This window comes from Ipomoea nil, unplaced genomic scaffold (assembly GCF_001879475.1).
Source record: "Ipomoea nil cultivar Tokyo-kokei standard unplaced genomic scaffold, Asagao_1.1 scaffold2926, whole genome shotgun sequence".
NCBI lineage: Eukaryota > Viridiplantae > Streptophyta > Magnoliopsida > Solanales > Convolvulaceae > Ipomoea > Ipomoea nil.
In genome coordinates this window covers 4,681,888-4,701,447 of record NW_017619354.1, presented here as the reverse complement: position 1 = coordinate 4,701,447, position 19,560 = coordinate 4,681,888, and the positions used below count along the sequence as shown (strand labels likewise).

The window sequence follows — 19,560 nt, the reverse complement described above, 5'->3', positions numbered from 1 at the left end:
CTCTAGAGAGTGTAGCTGTGTGCTAAACATTCATAGTTGCTAGGTGTAGCTGTGTGCAACACATGACTTAGTTGGCGTTTGAGTATAACTGTGTGCGGAGTACTCGGAGTTGAGTATAGCTGTGTGCGAAGTACTCGGAGTTGAGTGTAGTTGTGTGCAAGACACTCGGAGTTGGGTGTATCTGTGTGCAAGACATGCGAAGAAGTGCTTGTGTAGCACTTATTCACTATTGTAACTGTGTGTAAAAAATAGTGAATTACTCCTAGACGCGAAAGGAGTAAAGTGGACTAGGAAGATTACGCCACTTCCGAACCACTATAAATTCTCTCTCTCATTTACATACCGCACTTACTTAATTCGTTTTATTTATTTAGTATTTGACTAACCCGTTTACTATTCACTATTGATCTTAACCATCCGAGTTTGGTGTGTTTTCACGTGTGCATGTAACCCAGACTTTCCATGCTTAACATTTAAGTTACTCTAAGTAATTTTGACGTGTTGCATGTGACATTTATCACACGATTGATTTCACACGATGTCTGGTATACAATCTTGAATATCTTGTTAAATATTGAGTGAACCATCTCATTTAAAATATTCAAGATATTCTTGTTATTTCTTACAAATCATATGAGCTTATCTAACGTTGTGCATGTGATCAAATTTACTATTTGGGCATAACACTTTACACATATTTATTCCGATGTGCACTCCAAATTAAATACTTGACTAGTTATTTGTTACTTGGAGTTGAAATTACTAAAGTGTTATTTATTTTGAAAAAGTTTAGAAAGTCTATTCACCCCCCCCCCTCTCTCTCTCTCTCTCTCTAGACTTTCTACCACCCTATCGGGACCAACAGAAAATATAGAAAATAAATGAAACTTGGGTGCACAAACCGGCAACTCTCAGTAATAACGGAGCAAAACAACTCCAAAAACTACATAAATATTAAATAAATCGTAAAAAGCTTAGAACTCCTAAACTGATCGAAAGATGGGAGATCCATGGAGTTTCAACGCCGCTAGCCAACACCAAATTACAGATCTACACCCCGCCAGACCTAGAAGAAAGAAAGGCGAAGCCACCAAAAAGTAAACAACAATAAAATCGAAAGGGGGAGATTGAAAAAATAACCACAAAAGAAGAATGGCAGACACTCTTTTGCTTTGTTAATGAAAACGGGTTATTTCTTTGAAGGAGAACAGCAGGTACAGACTGCCATCAAACTTCAGCAAAACTACAAAATTGTCACCGCCCCTTCAACTAACTGTTTCCGTTTAATTTGACAATAAATATTGGGTAAAATAAAAAAGGAGGAGGATAAATTAGGAAATTACTTGGCCTTTGTACAATAAAAAGAACACAAAGTACAATCTTTTAGAACACGCTGTTACACCAACACATTTTGTATTCCCGTTATACCCCTACCTTCATTGGTTCTTATTAAAGTTGTAGATGTAGATTCTAAATGAGTGGTCACATGATCAAACAATTATTATTATGTGGACTATAAATAAAAAATTATATTATTTGGGTATTGAAAGTATATTATTTTGTATATTATCAAATAATGTACATTCAATACAAAAAAATAATATACTTTTAGTATATTAAAAATGTACATTGTACTCATGGAAAATGCATTATTTATATATTGAATGTACATTATAATGACATCCAGTATACACATAGTGTATTTTTTTTGGTTGCCCAAAGGTATCCCATCTGTCCCAACGGACGAGATGCTGAACCACCACGCCAACCATGTTGGTTACAAATAATGTATTTCAAGTATATTAAAAATGTATTTTTTTATGGTACACATAGCACTTTATGGATCATGATTTACATAATAATTTGCCATGATCCTGGTGGGCCATTGATTCTTTAACCTAAAAAAGATGGACAAAATATATACTCCGGTAACAGATATTTTATTATAAACAATCATGAGTGTTTCAAACACAAAATACTAAGTTATTGTGTCATGTTTATTTTTAATATACAAATGTTTCATTTTTCAAATTGTAAACTTGTTTTTACAACTGTAATGCAACTAATTATAATGATGGATTTCAAATATACTAAATAAAGATACGCATTCATTCTCACAATATTGAATATTAATGGATTATGCATGCAATACCAAATATTCATCTTTACAATAACAATACAGATGTACCTACAATCCTTTATATAATAAAGCTATATGGTTTGAGAAATAATTAATGTTACAATTAATGTCACAACATCCTTTATGATAAAAAAAAAAAAAGCACAACATTTAAAAAATAAAATAGCTATATATTATATAATCATATAAAAAATATACTTTTGAAAAATAAAATAGCTATATATTATATAATCATATAAAAAATTTGTTCAATTAGAGTAATTATCTTTCCAAATGTAATTATCTTAGTTATTATTCGTATTGTGAAAATTATAATATAGATGAAATACAATTAAGAATAAATCAATGTAATTATGTAAATTCTCTCTATAAGTTTATTTGAATATGCACATAATTAGAGATTATATTAAGCATACAAAATTATAATTATAATTATAATTATAATTTTAATTATAATTTTGTATTCTATAAAAATAATAAATACTTGACCAATGGAAGTTCAAAAATATTATTATATTAAATAATTTAAAATATTTTAGTTTTTATATTTTTTATTTATATTTATAATAACATAATTTTTTTCCGTGTATCGCACGGGTGAATTACTAGTAGTTTCAATAAGATACTACTGTATCTTTATATTTTCACAACACATACTGTTCATTTATCAATATTGCAAGTTTATCAACAAACAATTAAGGTTCGAAATGTATTAATACGGGTATCAATCAAAACATATCAATACAATATTTTTAATAATATATTGTGTAGTGTTGATTTTATTTAAACACAAAAATAAAGAACAATATGTGTAAATGATAGTGGACAAATTGACATTATTTTAATGAACTTACAATATTGTTATAACGAAACAAGGCACACGATGTAATTTGAACTATAATCTATAATAGTTTGCCCTTTATAGTTAGAGCTGTCAAAACCAGCTCAATCCGTTGGGGTTGGACTCATTTACCAACCCCACCCCCACTTTTGTTTTTGTTTGTTTGTTTTTTTTTTTTTTTGTTTTTTTTTTTTTTTTTTGTTTTTAGGGGATGCATCCAACCTAGTCCGTATGTACCATGGTTGAAAAAACCGTTAAGCGCTCATAAGGCGCCCGTGTATTATTTTATTTTATTTTTTAAAAACTTGTTTAAAATTTGTTAAAAACTTTATAATTATGAACTATTTAATATTAAAATATTAAAAATTAACCTAAAAACCATATAGAGTTCGAATAATTTAGAGTTATTTTACTCAAAACGATGTAGTTTTGAATGAAATAAACAATTACAAAAAGAGAACAATAGCTAATTGGTCGACTATACAACCTAATCGATGCCTAGGAAGCCTAAGCAGCGCTTATGCATTTAGAGTTATTTTACTCAAAACGATGTAGTTTTGAATGAAATAAACAATTACAAAAAGAGAACAATAGCTAATTGGTCGACTAGACAACCTAGTCGATGCCTAGGAAGCCTAAGCAGCGCTTATGCAGCCTAGTTGGCCGACCGCCTTAATCACTAATTATGGTGATACATTAAGCAGTTGGCCAGCGCCTAGATATGATATTTGCAACACTAATATATACTCTGTATATTAATAATATTAATATTTTCCTGCCAGGTAACCACACGTAAGCATCCCGATAAAATTTTATCCGTCACCAAAGGTTAACCAGCTATTGTGTTAATATACATCAAAAATTTAAAATTCACTAACATATACTCTGTATATTAATAATATTAATGTTTTCCTGCCAGGTAACCACACGTAAGCATCCCGATAAGATTTTATCCATCACCAAAGGTTAACCAGCTATTGAGTTAATATACATCAAAAATAAAAAATTGAAAATTTTAATTGTGACAATTTCATATATAATTTAAGGAAAATATTTAGTGTACTCTCATTTAATTTTTTACTCCCTCTTACATGTTTAATTTTTGATGCAGACACTTTTCTGTGCAATTTCATATACGTTTAATTTTTACTCCTTCTTACATGTTTTTGATGCAGACACTTTTCTGTGGACACACATGATAAAAATTAGTCAATTTTTGTTTACCACCTAAGAAGTATAAATAAGGGAGTAGAATTTGAGAGTTTGTATAGTAGAACTCATAATTTAATGACTTATATTTATCACATTAAAAAAACCATTTACGGTATGTTAGGGTATATTAGGAAACTGCAAACCACACCATGTCACTCGCTGGGGTACACTCTCCCCTGCCCCACGCCATCACACACATAAATTTTATTAGCTGTCTCTCCCCGCAACTTTGATCCCCTCTGCTCCTAAACCCTTAACCCTACTTCACCTATCTGAATCTCAAGGGTTTATATAAGCACATTCGGAGAGGGGAAGAGCTTGATCGACCTTCTTTGATTTTCTCCAAAGATTAAGCAATGGATCTCCAGAGTCTGGTCGCCATTCTCAGTGGTGCAAATAGTCCAAATCAAGATGTTCGTAAAGCTGCTGAGGAAAGCCTTAATCAGGTACTCATCGATTATTTTTTTCGTATTTTTATTTTCTTTTAATTGAATTGTTTCTTCTTAGTATTCTGAGTGATGGAACCATTGATTGTCTAGATATGTGGAGTTCTTCTTGGCGTACTTCAGATGATTCGAGAAGAATAAGAATTTAGTGCAAATTCTCGGATTTTAAAAAATCTGCTTTTATTTGTGTTCATTCCTGATACTTTTTTCACTTGAATGAACCTTACTATTTCATAGATATGTAGAATTTTTTGGTGAAGTACTTGAAATGATTCAGAATGGAATAAAGAATAGGATCTTGCTGAAATTCCAGTCTTCCTTTTGTTTTTTTACTGTGGATTTTATGTTGGCATGTTTCTTCAGTCTCTATACATTGCCATTTTGGAATTTGGATTAATGGATTAATGATCTTTCCATCCACAAATTATTATGTTCTGAAACAAGATCACTTTTAGCACTAAGGTTAGAACCATTATTTTTTACTTAATTGAAAATATTGCATTTCATGTTTTATTTCCTTATTCAAGAATACACATTGCTGTTGTCATGGAAATAACATATTTTGGATGGACTCATACTACCAGTCTACCAGCTGAACATATTGAATTAAAGATAAATGGTTGTTCCATAATTTTAATTGGGTCCATTATCTGAATGCCATTTATAGTTTTTAAAGCATTTGAATTTTTGTAGTTCTGCACAACACTCAAGCTTGATACAAATAAAGAATTAAATAGAGAATTGTTAGAAAAGATGGTAATGGGAAATAGAACCCAAACAGCTATTTGTCAATAAGACAACACTACATTTTACTTGCACACAAAAGATGGTAGAAGTTTATTCAGTTTGCATCACAAAGCTTATTTAATGGCTTCTAGAAGTGGATTTTCCCACATTCCACTGATTTCTTCTACCAGACCAGCTTGCTTTGTAACAAAACAGAAAAGACTGAAGAATGACAATAAGTCCATAACTATTTTTGGTAACTAATGTCATCACTGATATCCAATGCCATGTCTTCAATTGACCCCTGATTTCAGCCACTTGCATTCCAATCTTCCAAATTTCCTTTAGCAACTTGGTACAGATGTACAATCAAGTTTATTACATTTTGGAAGTTGGAACTCTCCATTCTCCAGCTTAATTCTTTACATTAACCTTTGACTCCATGGCATTTTGGATTACTACTCTATTTAGTTATCTTTTTCTGTCTATGTTATCATTTTAAGGGATGCTTACAATTGATATGCAGTGGGGTTTCACTTATTGTGGCTGTATACAACAGTGTTGTTTACAAATATGGGGTTGTGTAGAGTCACTAGAGTGATTACACTCTACTCATCCCAAGAAGCCCTGCTTTTTTACATTTATATGATATATGATTTCAGAAAAAAAGATTTGAGGTCTGAGGTTTTACTTCTTGCCCTTGGCCTAGAATATCATGAAGTTTAAAACAAAGCCGTTAAAAAAAAAAACTCTGGAACTTCTTCATAAGTGAGAACTATGATGGTTCACTTCTTTTATACATGGGGGAGGTGGTGGTTCAACTTGGGAACAACATGGCCTATGAAGGTCACCTTTACACAAGGAGAATTGGACATGCAACAACATTTCAATTTATTAAAAATTTAAAAGTGAACATTATTCCAGAACAATAAGAAAAATAAAACTGGATTTTCAAATATTCAATGTGGGACACTGGAGTAAATGAATTTCCTATCAAACCATTTTTTGTTCCATTGAACTGAACAAGAACACTTTCAAAGGTCTAGACTCCTCATTAGTCATTCATTTTATTTTAAATTATGAACTCATTATCTGTCGTAAAAATTTTGTACATTGGTTCATTTAGATTTTTTAATTGTTTTTTCAGTTCCAGTATGCACCACAACATTTGGTGCGGTTGTTGCAAATAGTAGTTGATGGGTCCTGTGATATGGCAGTCCGACAGGGGGCAAGTATATATTTTAAGAACTTCATTGCCAAGAACTGGTCACCTCACGAACCTGGTAGGACCCACTCATTATTTGTTTTATATATAAATATGTGTGTTTTATGTATATATGTGTACACATGCACATTACATACACACATTATAAGTGGACTGATAAACTTCTACATAAAACTTCCCTTTGAGGATTTGCAATTTATTTATTTATTTTAAATTTTTTGTTTTTATATTTTATAATTCTAACACTCATTTGCAACTTTATGTTTAATTGCAGGTGAGAAATCAAAAATTATGCCAGGTGATAAGGATATGGTTAGACAAAACATAATTGTTTTTGTTGCTAAGGTGCCTCCATTGTTGAGGTATGCTTGCATAACCCTGTTTTCTTCGTATAGCCATTGCTATCACTGCTGTTGATAACTCCCATATATCCTGTTGATGAAGCACATATACTCTGGATGTCTGCAGCTCTGTATTGCAGCCTGGCTTGATGACATATGATACACAGACATCCAAATAGATTAAATGTTTTTTAGGGTTTAAGTGTTTAACTCCATCTATTTGCCAGTTAAGTCTTTAGTAGACAGTGTCTGCCTGATACATTTTCATGACATTATCATGCAACTACTATTTGTTCATGACAGACACAGTATGTATAAATGTTGTCTGGGTGTTTTAGGGTTTAGCTCATTATATTTGTCTGTCAGTTTCCTGTTTCCTGTAGACGGTGCATATCTGATACATATCACACACATGCATTGAAGTGCATCCTTTAATTCTCTTATTAAAAGCAGAAAAAAGTTGTGTCTTAAAGTTGTTTGTGTTCATTACCAGAGTACAGCTGGGTGAATCCCTGAAGACAATTATATATGCAGACTACCCTGAGCAGTGGCCAACACTTTTACACTGGGTGAAGCATAATTTACAGGACCAACAAGTTCATGACGCTTTGTTTGTTCTTAGGATCCTTGCGAGAAAATATGAGTGAGTTCATTCAAATTGAGTTGCTTTTATCACTGCCTTGTCACTATATTTGATTTGGTTTCTGGTGTTATAAAACATATTTTACTTTTATTGCACTTATCTGTTTTGCATGTAAAAAAATAGAGATTTTTGACATAGTTTTTTTTTTTTTTTTTTTTTTTTTTAAATAAATTAAAACCATTTCAACACTATGCAAGACTTGACAAGTAAAAAATCCAACAAAAATGTTTTGATAAAATACCTAAAATGAATTACTCATGTAGCAGCATATCACATGTTTGGGGGAAAGTTGCTTTCAACTTGATTTTGTTTAACATTGTGAATGAACTCCACATAGATGGCAGCAAACAAGTAAAGCTTTGTAAATTAGGAAGGCAGATTTCTAAGTAAGAAAGCAAAGTAAGCTCCCCATCAATCACCTGTGCATGATTGCTCTTATTTGTGTGTGTGTGTGTGTGTGTGTGTGTGTGTGTATGTATATGTATATGTATATATATATATATATATATATATATATATATATATGAGCTCAAATAGAGCACACATGTTCCCTTTCATTATTATTATTATTATTATTATTATTATTTATACCTCTGTCAAAACTTAAATGGGCCACCTAGAAGTAGCACATAGACAAATTATAAGGGTTGTAAATGATTATTTGATTGTCTGGAGTCTGGTAACTGTTGAATGCTATGTTGAAGTTTTTTCTGAAGTAGTTTTCCCTTGTTTTCTAATTCATTTGGAGAATCCAGGATTTGATTTCATATTCCTGACTCCTGCTTCCATATGCAACACATTTTAACTTCTATGCTTTAATTAATTTTTGGCTGTAACACTGGGTGTACATGCATTGTTTTAACAAAAAACAGCACTACTTGAAATCTTGTTGAAACTTTTGTTTACTGTTTCAACTTTTAGGTATGTTTACTTTATTTGCTACATTTACCTGTATTTATGGTTCTGCAACTGCTTAGAGGGAACCCTAGAGCTCAAATCGTGTAATGCTTTGCATATTCTTTGGAAATGTATACGGAACCAAGAAAATATTGTGAAAGTTTGAATGGATGAAATTTCTTGAATCTTTACATTAAGCTCTTTGGTTTTGATATTCAATCAGTTTTAATTATTTAGTGATGGCTATTTTCCTTTTTTTTTTTCTTCCAATGAATTAAACGTGTCCATTTTGTTCTTCTCTCTCTATTATCTATTTCTATCCAGATTCAAATCGGATGAGGAGAGAAAACCTGTCTACCACATCATTGAGGAAACATTTCCACATCTTTTGAATATATTCAACAGGCTTGTTCAGATCGTAAATCCTTCAATTGAAGTAGCAGACTTGATCAAGCTCATTTGCAAAATATTCTGGTCATTTATATATGTATGTTGCTTTAAAGCTTTATCATAATATGCTCTTACTAAGTAATTTGTTTTGGTGGTGGCAGTTTTGAAGAGCAGTATATATCCATGTTATGTTAGGTTAATAAGAAACATCAAACATGTTTCTCAATTCTCATGACACTTCAATAGTTTGGTCAATTAAGGCAATGCCTTTCATTTATCTTTTGATCTTTACATGAATAATTTCTGAGAGAAAGATATCTCCATAGATCTGTTTAGCTTTAGCTCTTCAATTATTACCACTTCTCAAATATACACACAATTTTCAAATTTCACAAAGGAAAATTTTGGGCGTAAAGTTGGCTTTAATTTGTAAAACTTGTTATCTTACTTCAACTCTAATCTCCTCTATAGTTTTTCAGTCTTTTTGCAAGAAATTGGTGCTTTTGGGGTTATAATATAATTACCTACAAAGTAGTGGTTATAATACCATTGCATAAAAAGAAGTGAACTACTTCTCAGTTTTTTTTTTTTTTTTTTTGGTACAATAATTGATCCAACAGAAATTGTTGTTGGTTTTTTTTTTTTGGTGGTGGCTGTATGTGAAAGCCAATTCTACTGATATTTTTTTCACTATCAGAGGTAATATTGGCTCTATACAATATCTAATTATGGCATTTTAACCTTTTACAGCTAGAGATTCCTAAGCATCTGTTTGATCCAAATATTTTTAGTGCATGGATGACTCTTTTCTTGAATATTCTGGAAAGGCCTGTTCCTGTGGAAGGACAGCCAGCTGATCCTGAACTAAGAAGATCTTGGGGATGGTGGAAGGTGAAAAAGTGGACAGTACACATTTTAAACCGTCTTTTCACCAGGTAGTTTCATAGCAGTTAGTTGTGTGCTTAGTGTTTCTGACCTTATTGTAGTCCAATATCTACTATCGGTATTATCCTTTTGTTGCTTCTTTTCTCCTTAATCCTCTATCTTTTTCAGGTTTGGAGATTTGAAACTTCAAAATCCAGATAATAGGGCTTTTGCCCAGATGTTTCAGAGGAACTATGCAGGAAAAATTTTGGAGTGCCATCTTAATTTGTTGAATGTTATCCGAGTAGGTGGATATTTGCCTGATAGAGTGACCAATTTACTTCTGCAATACTTAAGCAACAGGTTTGTGCAATTTCAGTTCTTGTTTAACAACCTGTAGGTTTAACTTGAACTATGATTTTAACTTAATATTTCTGCATTTATAAGAAGGTTTGAACCCCTCATGATACAAAGTGAAACATTTTATTTATAAAAAAAAGAATATTATTATACTTGTAAGTAAATTATTTTATTCCCAAAAATGTTTCCATAATAGATATTCACATGGGATGTCCTTTTCCACTCTTAGTTATAGTTTACAATAGCATTGATGCTTTCTTTTCTTCTTTAAATGCCTATTAATCTATTATATGCGTTAACCAACTAACAATGATACCCTTTCTGTTAAAGTGCAAAATGCCTGTTTCTACGTGCTAGGCTCTGAGATGTTAATTAAATAACAAACGAGGTAGTAAGTTGATGTTAATTAAATAACAAATGAGGTGGTAAATCATTGAGATGATTGTACTTGATGTCAGCTTCAAGAGGCAGGTAGAAGGTTGCCTTTTATTTCAAAATTGGCCCCACTGTATTTTTAACAAGGGACATATTTTACCGTAGGAAATGTCAGGTCTTTTTTAGAAGTTGCTAAAAAGGAAATTGGGACACCTTAAGTTTACTATTTGCTGCTTTTATGTATTGTGAGTCTTCTAGTGCTGCACATTTATTGTTACTTATCTGGGATTGGAAGCAAAAAGTAGGACATATGTTTTAGGTCATGGTTGTAGTTTTTAATCTCACAGGGAAAGCACATAGTTTAAGAGTATGGTGCAATTATGTAAGTTCTGTACTCTGTCTCATGTAACATACTTCCTTTTTCCATGGTATATCCGTCTTGCTTTTGGAAGTATAGTTGTTAATGCTATGTAAGATGATTTTGGATTGGGGAAATACTTCTTCAACTGAGCATCATGAATGTGTGTCAACTTTCAATTAGATTTAATGTTCTGCCTCATTTATGGACTAATATACTCTTCTGAGCTTGAAATCCTGCAACATACTACAAACAGGATATTCAAAACACCTGTTGCTTGACTTGGCTTTTACAATGCATCTTTCTCACCACCTGAAGAAGGAACATTGACTTCCCAAATTTCTCGATGGTGCATATTTGTTGTATAAAATGTATATCTAATATGTTAAGATTGATTCTTATGGTTTCACAATGTTTTTGGAAGTATTCGAACAGTGCTATCTAAAGGACCGCCTTAACTTGTTTTTCAAGTAAATTCTAGAGGTTAAATTGTGATACCTTATGGTTCTGAAAGTGGATACAATTATTTATTTATTTATTAAACTTTTAAGTTACTCCTGTGGTTAATTTAATTAGTACCATTTAATGGAATTATTCCCTTTGTCGTGAATGCTAACAAAGGCAAATTGAAGTTACAATTAATTTAACCTCAATGAAGGTAAATTTAAGTTGCAAGTGGATGCATTTATTGATTTATTAATACAATGAGTTGATGTGATATCTTCCTATGCTTAATCTTTACAACTTTATTTAGCATAATTGGTGATTATTATGTCTGACTTTTCTGCCTTAAGCCCTTAACCACTCTGTGATAGTTTCCTGCTTTGTTGTTGACCGTGCAGTATATCAAAAAGTAACATGTACAATCTGCTGCAGCCAAGACTTGATGTTGTTCTTTTTGAGGTTGTCTTTCCCCTTATGTGCTTTAATGATAGTGATCAAAAGCTTTGGGATGAAGACCCTCATGAGTATGTTCGAAAAGGTTATGGTAAGTGGATTTGTTCTTTAGAACAAATTCTCTTTTTTCGGGCTTATTCTACAAGTTTGCTGATTAAAGAACCCCATACCCTGTTTTCGTCTGCAGATATAATTGAGGATCTATATAGTCCTAGAACTGCTGCAATGGAATTTGTCAGTGAGTTGATAAGGAAGCGTGGTAAAGAGAACCTTCAAAAGTTCATACTCTTCATTGTTGAGATCTTTAAGAGGTATACTTTGAGAAAAATAGGCAGCTTATTTGCATTTTTTAAAACAACTCGAGGTTTAAATGCTAAAGAAAATTATTATTTTTCATTGTGTTATTGATTTAGATATGAAGAGGCAGGTCCAGGATACAAACCTTATAGACAGAAGGATGGTGCCCTCCTTGCAATTGGGACACTATGTGATAAACTGAAACAAACTGAACCATATAAGTCACAGCTCGAACATATGCTTGTGCAACATGTCTTCCCTGAATTTAGCAGTCCTATGGGTCATCTTCGAGCCAAGGTGTGTGTTTGAATCATAGAACATGTTGCATTGAAATTTGTTGCTAGTCAGTTGCATAAGACTTTTTATACACAAACTAAATTCTCTTCTGGCTTTGTTCACGATTTGTTATTGTGGTGTATGGAGAATGACTTTTGCTAGAAAATTTGGAATGGCTTCACTGGATGCAATATACTTCGTTGTGTTTAGAAAGGATATTTGTTTTATTTTTGGAATTCATGAGGGAAGTTCTCTTTTTTCTTCCAACTTCTTTCATCTTTTAAGAATATCCATATATGTATTCCCAAATTGACAAAAAACCAGCATTAGTGTAGATCATTGGACTGAAGGTTTGCGCTTTGGTCTATGACATGGATTTTTTGTGTAAGAAATACCATTAACATAATGTAAAGAGCATATGGGCACTGAAAAGTGGCAGATTATATGGAAGCACTCTCATTTTTGGGAAATGGCATGAAGATGCTTTATTGGAATGCCATATTAGGAACAAGGGTCAAGGGGTCATCAGAACATGTTAACCAGAACCTAAATACTACAAAGTCTTTCTCATCTGACACTGATAATTGCTTGTTTAGATATATACATACAATGACGTTGATTTCTGGTGAAACACAGTATATATTATATTGATTTATGATAAAATCTCTAATATGATGGTGGACATTTTTTTTTTTCAATTACTTTTGAATAACTACTACTAATGCGGAGGCTTACTCAGTTCTTCTACCTTTATGTTGCTAGCTTGCTTTTGGACTATGTTCTCATTGAATTGATTGAGTAATGAGTACTTTAATTTGAACTTGAAGTTTTTCTATTGTGTATTTCTATCATGTTCTGCTTTTCTTCTTCAATACTAGGCAGCATGGGTTGCAGGACAATATGCATACATCAACTTTTTAGATCCAAACAATTTCCGTAAAGCATTGCATAGTGTTGTTGGTGGAATGCGCGACCTTGAACTTCCGGTTAGGGTTGATTCTGTTTTTGCATTGCGTACCTTTGTTGAGGCCTGCAGAGGTAATATACTGAAATATGTTTTTGTTGTATTGACCTTGATTCATAGAGTTAATGCCATTTAAGATTCTGATCACTGCTTGTTTTCATGCAGATTTAAATGAAATCCGACCAATCCTTCCTCAATTGCTTGATGGTATGCCACTGATGATTGCAGTTCACATCTTTCTTGTTTACTCTTGATCTTTAGTTGACATTCCAACTCTTTGTCAAAAATTGGAATTTCAGAGTTCTTCAAATTGATGAATGAAGTTGAGAATGAAGATCTTGTATTCACCCTTGAGACAATTGTGGACAAGTTTGGAGAGGAGATGGCTCCTTATGCTCTTGGATTATGTCAGAATCTGGTGAGAGCTATTATTAGTGGTTTGTTCTAGTGCAGCTGAGATCTTGGTATTATTTTCCCCCTAACATTGGTACTCCTATAGGCTGCTGCATTTTGGAAGTGCATAAACACTGCAGAATCAGATGAAGAAGGTGATGATCCTGGTGCTTTAGCTGCAGTTGGCTGCCTGCGTGCCATAGGCACCATCCTTGTGTCAGTGAATCAGTTTCCACACATTTTTGAGCAGATTGAACCAACGTTGCTCCCTATAATGCACAGGATGCTTACGATTGATGGACAAGGTACTTTATACTTCTATGAGTTTGATGCCCTTTCTGCTCTCTCTCATAAAATAGTTTGAAAAGTTTCTTATAGTTCATACTTCATAGATGTATCAGTACTCTAATTTTGAAAAAAGCATCTGATTTGATAGTATTTATAGGGAAGTGATTGGCTGAACATGTACTATAAAATAAACTGTTATGATTAGAACTTAGGAGGTAATGTACATGGATATAATTTAGAAGCATTTTTGTCAGTTTTTATTTTTTTACCTTTGTTTGGCAACTCCTGAAATTGGTCATGCTGAAAGTGAAGTGTCTTTATCAATTTTGATCTAAAAGGAGGAATTAACACCCCACCCCTTTCACATTTTATCTGCTCTGAAAAATCTTGGTTTCTTGTGGGACAGCACATCTCTCATCAACTTCTATCTAAAGTCTTCAGGTGACTCTAGTGATTGCTAGATTTTGGTCCATTTTTAACTCCTAAAGACCTTCTAGAGATGTGAGATACTGGCTCATATACTTAACCCTCTTTTTAGTGTTTATCCTTGGTTCTCTGCCTCTCACTACAAGATTGGAACTTAATTGGAAGCAAACCATTGTGAACCAAGTAATCAATTGATGCTTAGTTTTTTTTTTTTTTTTTTTTTTTTTTTTTTTTTTTTTTTTTTCTTTTTTGAAACAATTGATGCTTAGTTGATAACCCTTTATTTTAATTCTAGATGTTCTTTTCTTATGATTATAATGCTAGATTAAAGCCACTTATTGAAAAAATTGCTTAGGTGATAGTCCAAATCTTATCTCTATGTATTCGATCTCTCTCTCTCTAACATTTATCTATTTCTCAAAACAAGGTGTAAGGTATTTACTGATTCAAGATTTGAATGTTCTGTTCTCACTGCAGAGGTCTTTGAGGAAGTTTTGGAGATTGTGTCTTATATGACGTTATTTGCACCAAAAATATCATTGGACATGTGGACTCTCTGGAAATTGTTGATGGAAGCACTTGCAGATTGGGCTATTGATTTTTTTCCAAGTATGCTATTAAACTGTGTATTCTTATGATATTTGTATTGGATTTTTTTTTTTTGACTAGTTTCTTTTCTGTCCTCCAATGGAGGGTGGATAGTTTTTTAGGGATTATTTATTGGAACTTGAATAATATGTTTGTATGAGTAATCTTGAAGTTGGAAATGGCTCATATATAAACTCTGATAACTTGAATCCTATGCCTATCTGGATCTGAAGTAAAATATAAAATCTAATTGATGCAATGACTAAATTTTAGGAAAGTTGCTACAGATTGAGATCATCTGGGACCATGGGATATCTTCAAATTGCAAGTGCTATAACTCTGACACAGTCCTCTGTACTCCATTTTTGCAGATATATTGGTTCCATTGCACAACTATATATCGAGGGGTACATCACATTTCCTTACATGCAAGGAACCAGACTACCAGCAAAGCCTTTGGAATATGATTTCATCTGTAAGTTAACGTCATAGTTAGAGAACTTTGCCTCTGATTAAGCTACAAGTGGTTATGATTGAGTTGCATAACACCTGTTTTATTCTTTTTCATGCAGATCATGGGAGATAAAATCTTGGAGGATGGGCAGATTGAACCAGCACCTAAACTCATTGGAGCTTTATTTCACAACTGCAGAGGACAGGTGGATCACTGGGTTGAAGCATATATTAGAGTCTCAATTGAATGTCTACGTCATGCTGTGAAGCCATACTTGAAATCCCTCTTGGTCCAAGTGGTACAGTATTCAATATTTTCTCTTAATTTCGTTTATATCTTTCTTCCTCTGCATGAGCGATAGATAGATAGGGGACCTGCAGATAGGTGGCTCAAACTGAATGTTCTTTGTTTTTGTTTTTTCTTTTTCATTCTTGTTTCTTTCTCAGTTTTTTGATTTGTTATGTTGTCCTAATAATTAAATATTCAATATCTTAAGAAACAAACAATTTTCAACTGAAATGTTTTTATATATGCTTTCTTTTTGTAGTTTTTTTTTGAATTTTTTGTATATGCTTTCAACTGAAAGTACTGTAGTTTTTTTGATTTTTTTTTTTTTGTGTTCATGAAATTATTTGTTATTGTTTTTTCGGGAAGTGTTTAAAACTCATACCTTGATAGCATCTATTTATGAAAAAATAATATTCCCTCCATCCTACTTAAATTTGTCCTGCTTTTTCCTTTTTAATCCATCCTAAAATAATGTATACTCTCCTTGTTTATCCAAAAGCTTACTGGAGCTTATCCACTCCATAACGTAGAAGCTTGGCCAAGTATGAAAGTAGAGGAAAAGCTGGGCCAAACAAACGCTCAACAGTCTGTAACTATTGGCCTTTGCTTTTATTTTTTGTTTACTTTGTTTTCCTTTTTGACAGGTTGCTGATGCTTTTTACTATAATCCATCATTAACAATGAGTATCCTGCAAAAGCTTGGTGTTGCCGCAGAGATCTTCAATCTCTGGTTTCAGATGCTGCAACAAACTAAAAGAAGTGGGCTTCGGGCTAATTTTAGAAGGTGGTTACAACTTCTTGTACCCTTTTTTTGGTGGCAAGGAAAAAATATAGAGTTAGTAATGCTTGGTTCCTTGGTGTTGCAGGGAGCATGAGAAGAAGGTTTGCTGCTTGGGTTTGACATCATTGCTCACTCTTCCTGCAGATCAAATGCCAGGGGAGGCCTTAGAGCGCATTTTTAAGGCTATTCTTGATCTACTTGTTGCCTACAAGGATCAAATTGCAGGTTCTTAACTGCCCTTCTCTTTTTCCCACCCTGCTGTTTTTTCCTACCTCTTGCTGGTTTATTCAATCTAATTATTCTGGTGTATTTTTGTTCTTGTAACTAGATACTTCCAATTGCCCTACCTCTTGATATATATATATATACTCCGTATATATATACTATTTCATTTTTGTTTTTATGTGCTCAGAAGCTGCCAACGAAGAGGAAGCTGATGAGGATGGTATGGATGAATTCCCAAGTGATGAGGATGAAGATGATGAGTTAGACAGAGAAATGGGAAGTGGTGAGGATGGAGATGAAGCTGACAGTCTTAAACTCCAAAAATTGGCTGCACAGGCAAGTAGTGATTTGGTCTCTTGATCTTGTTATTTTTGTGCTTGTTTCAACTCTTGGCATTTTCTCCCTTTTTAATAATAATTTGCCATTGTTTTTTAAAATTCTTGGATTTAAGGTAATTGACCATAAATAGTGTTTATGGAATAAATTATTTTAAACTATTTGTTGGCTTTCAGAAATGCAATTTTCTGGTTATGATACACGATACGTCTGAGTGAACAGGATGGTGTTTTCTTTAAAGGGAAATAATAGGGGTGCCTTTTTACATGATTTAGCTTGATAATCTGGAGTTTAGGACTGTTCTGAGAAGTTAACAAGAGCCATGAAGTGAGAATCTACATGCTAATATATCCAATACAATATGTAAAGAGGCTTTGTGCTAGTATGTGAATTAATTTTTATGTAATTTTCTTTTGGCAATCTAAACAACTAAGTGCAATTTCTGGTAGATTTTCTGTCCTTTTACTTCCTCCCCAGGTTTTTTAAATCCATGTGGAAGCAAACTTTAAAGTGATCTTTTCAGGTGGATCTTTTGCCTGAAAGTACCTTGGTAGTGGTACTTTGTTTACCACTCGTTATAGTGTGGATTTGTGTTACATGTTATACTATTTTACTTAATAATAATTTAAAAGTTGTAAGTGGTTGGATTAAATTAGCCTTAAATTCTATACCATGTTTGGGAATATAATATAACCTTTTATATGCTGGCATTTTGTGGTTTTAGGCAAGGGTTTTCCGCTCAAATGATGATGACGACGATTTTTCAGATGATGATTTTAGTGATGATGAGGAATTGGAATCACCCATTGATGATGTGGATCCTTTTATTTTCTTCGTGGATACTGTCAAAGGTACATAATTATTCCATATATGCAGTGATTGCTTTTGGCTGGTGTTAAAATAATTGGGCTGATAATAACTCACTCCTTTCTTTGACGACATCTGGGATGTGTAATCCAGTTCTTCAAGCATCTGATCCCTTGAGGATTCAGAACCTCCTCACCCAGACACTGGATTTCCATTACCAGGCGCTCACAAGTGGTATTGCTCAGCATGCCGAACAAAGAAGGGTAGAGATCGAGAAGTTACAACTAGAGAAGGCATCAGCTAATGCATCATGATTCTGGTGAGCTTCAAGTCATTACATTACTGAATTCATCCAGTAATGGCTCAAGACAAGCATGAGTATATGATAATTGGATTCGAGTTGCTCCCTGATCTCAATACTTACTGAGCCTTGTGTTGAGTGTTGAGGTCGAAATCTAAACTGCTGTACGCAGAGGTGAGCATAAGGTTAAGTGGGAAACTCGGGATGCTTCCCATCATAGCCTTGTGTGTGGATTTGTTTAAGTCGTCTTATGTTGACTGGGGACTATTCTATGTAATAAGATGGCCCCCCCGTTAACTTGTCTGTCCTTGTTCGTGTGACTTGTTCATATAGTTTTTAGATCCTTCCCGCATTTGGTTGTGTGGAAGGGTTAAAAAAAATACTGCATAGCATCTTTTGCTGTGCTGTGCTGTCCCATAAAATTCACCGGGAGGTGGATGGATTCAATTTTGGAATGGCATACCCAACAATTTTTATTTTATATTCTGGTCTATCTTGCAATTTATTCTTTGTACAAACAACGTTATTCTTTCGAAATGCATGATTTTATTTGGAGTTCTTGTAATGACATTTTGGCATTTATTGTTGCAATGCAAATAGCAATTAACTGGCTTTATGCAACTAGTACTTGTAGGTATGTGCAAAATAAAATTTTCCCTTGCGACTCTAATTAGAAAAGGATCATAGGAACATAAGCCAGTCTAAGATGCAATCCATGCCTAAATTACTAGCAGCTTTTCGAGCATCTGTGCATTTTTTTTAAATTTAATAATTATAAATTATTTAATATTTTGCTTAAAACAATATCATTTTTGAATGAAATAACTTAGGCTGAAATTACTCTGCAAACGGACCTTTGCAAGCTGATGTGGAATTATTTTTATTTTTATTTTTTATTGAAGGGGTTTGCAAATTTGCCAGATCTGCAAACCCCTGACAAAAGCTGTCGCGGCAACTTTTGTATTTATATTTTTTTATTTATTGTTTTCTTTATTTTTTAATTTTTTAATATTTTAATATAATTAATAATGTTATTTTTTAAAAAAAATAAAATAATGTTATTTTATTTTAATATATTGAGACACTTTTGAAAGTTTATTAGATTTGTAGAAATGTAGTATGAATAGTAGATTCACAAAAGAAATGACGTGAAAATGAAATCTATTTTTTATAGTAGAGATTTGCAAAGATAATATTAGTCTTATATAACTTAATTTAAAAAAATAAAAATAATATTTAATCAACTGTTTAGATGGCCTAATCAGCACTTAGAAAGCACTTAGGCAGTCTAGTTAGTGACTTAAATCACCGATTATGCTGATATGTCAAGCAGCTAATGCCTAGGCAGCAATTACATGATTTTTACAACATTGATTAAAAGTCAAATTATTTACTTAAAAATAATGTTATGTATAAAATGT

The 19,560-nt window shown here is 32.8% G+C and overlaps 1 protein-coding gene across 3 annotated transcripts; it reads left to right on the top strand.

Moving 5' to 3' along the window:
- The first annotated feature begins 4,385 nt into the window (after window positions 1–4,385).
- Window positions 4,386–18,704, top strand: LOC109162008 (importin beta-like SAD2 homolog). Of its 3 annotated transcripts, none has more exons than XM_019310634.1 (22): window positions 4,386–4,639; window positions 6,513–6,648; window positions 6,865–6,952; window positions 7,425–7,574; window positions 8,796–8,958; window positions 9,612–9,796; window positions 9,915–10,088; window positions 11,661–11,806; window positions 11,903–12,026; window positions 12,129–12,309; window positions 13,167–13,326; window positions 13,418–13,459; window positions 13,552–13,670; window positions 13,770–13,950; window positions 14,837–14,968; window positions 15,319–15,422; window positions 15,520–15,699; window positions 16,334–16,473; window positions 16,556–16,695; window positions 16,883–17,031; window positions 17,756–17,882; window positions 17,992–18,704. In XM_019310634.1, exons 1-22 carry the CDS (start codon window positions 4,550–4,552, stop codon window positions 18,150–18,152), a joined length of 3,072 nt encoding a protein of 1,023 aa, XP_019166179.1. In that variant the 5' UTR covers window positions 4,386–4,549; the 3' UTR covers window positions 18,153–18,704. The 3 variants fall into 3 exon arrangements, with proteins under 3 accessions (XP_019166179.1, XP_019166178.1, XP_019166180.1); XM_019310633.1 differs by having other exon boundaries at window positions 4,387–4,639; window positions 13,752–13,950; XM_019310635.1 differs by lacking the exon at window positions 9,915–10,088 and having other exon boundaries at window positions 4,387–4,639; window positions 13,752–13,950.
- The last annotated feature ends 856 nt before the right edge of the window (window positions 18,705–19,560 follow it).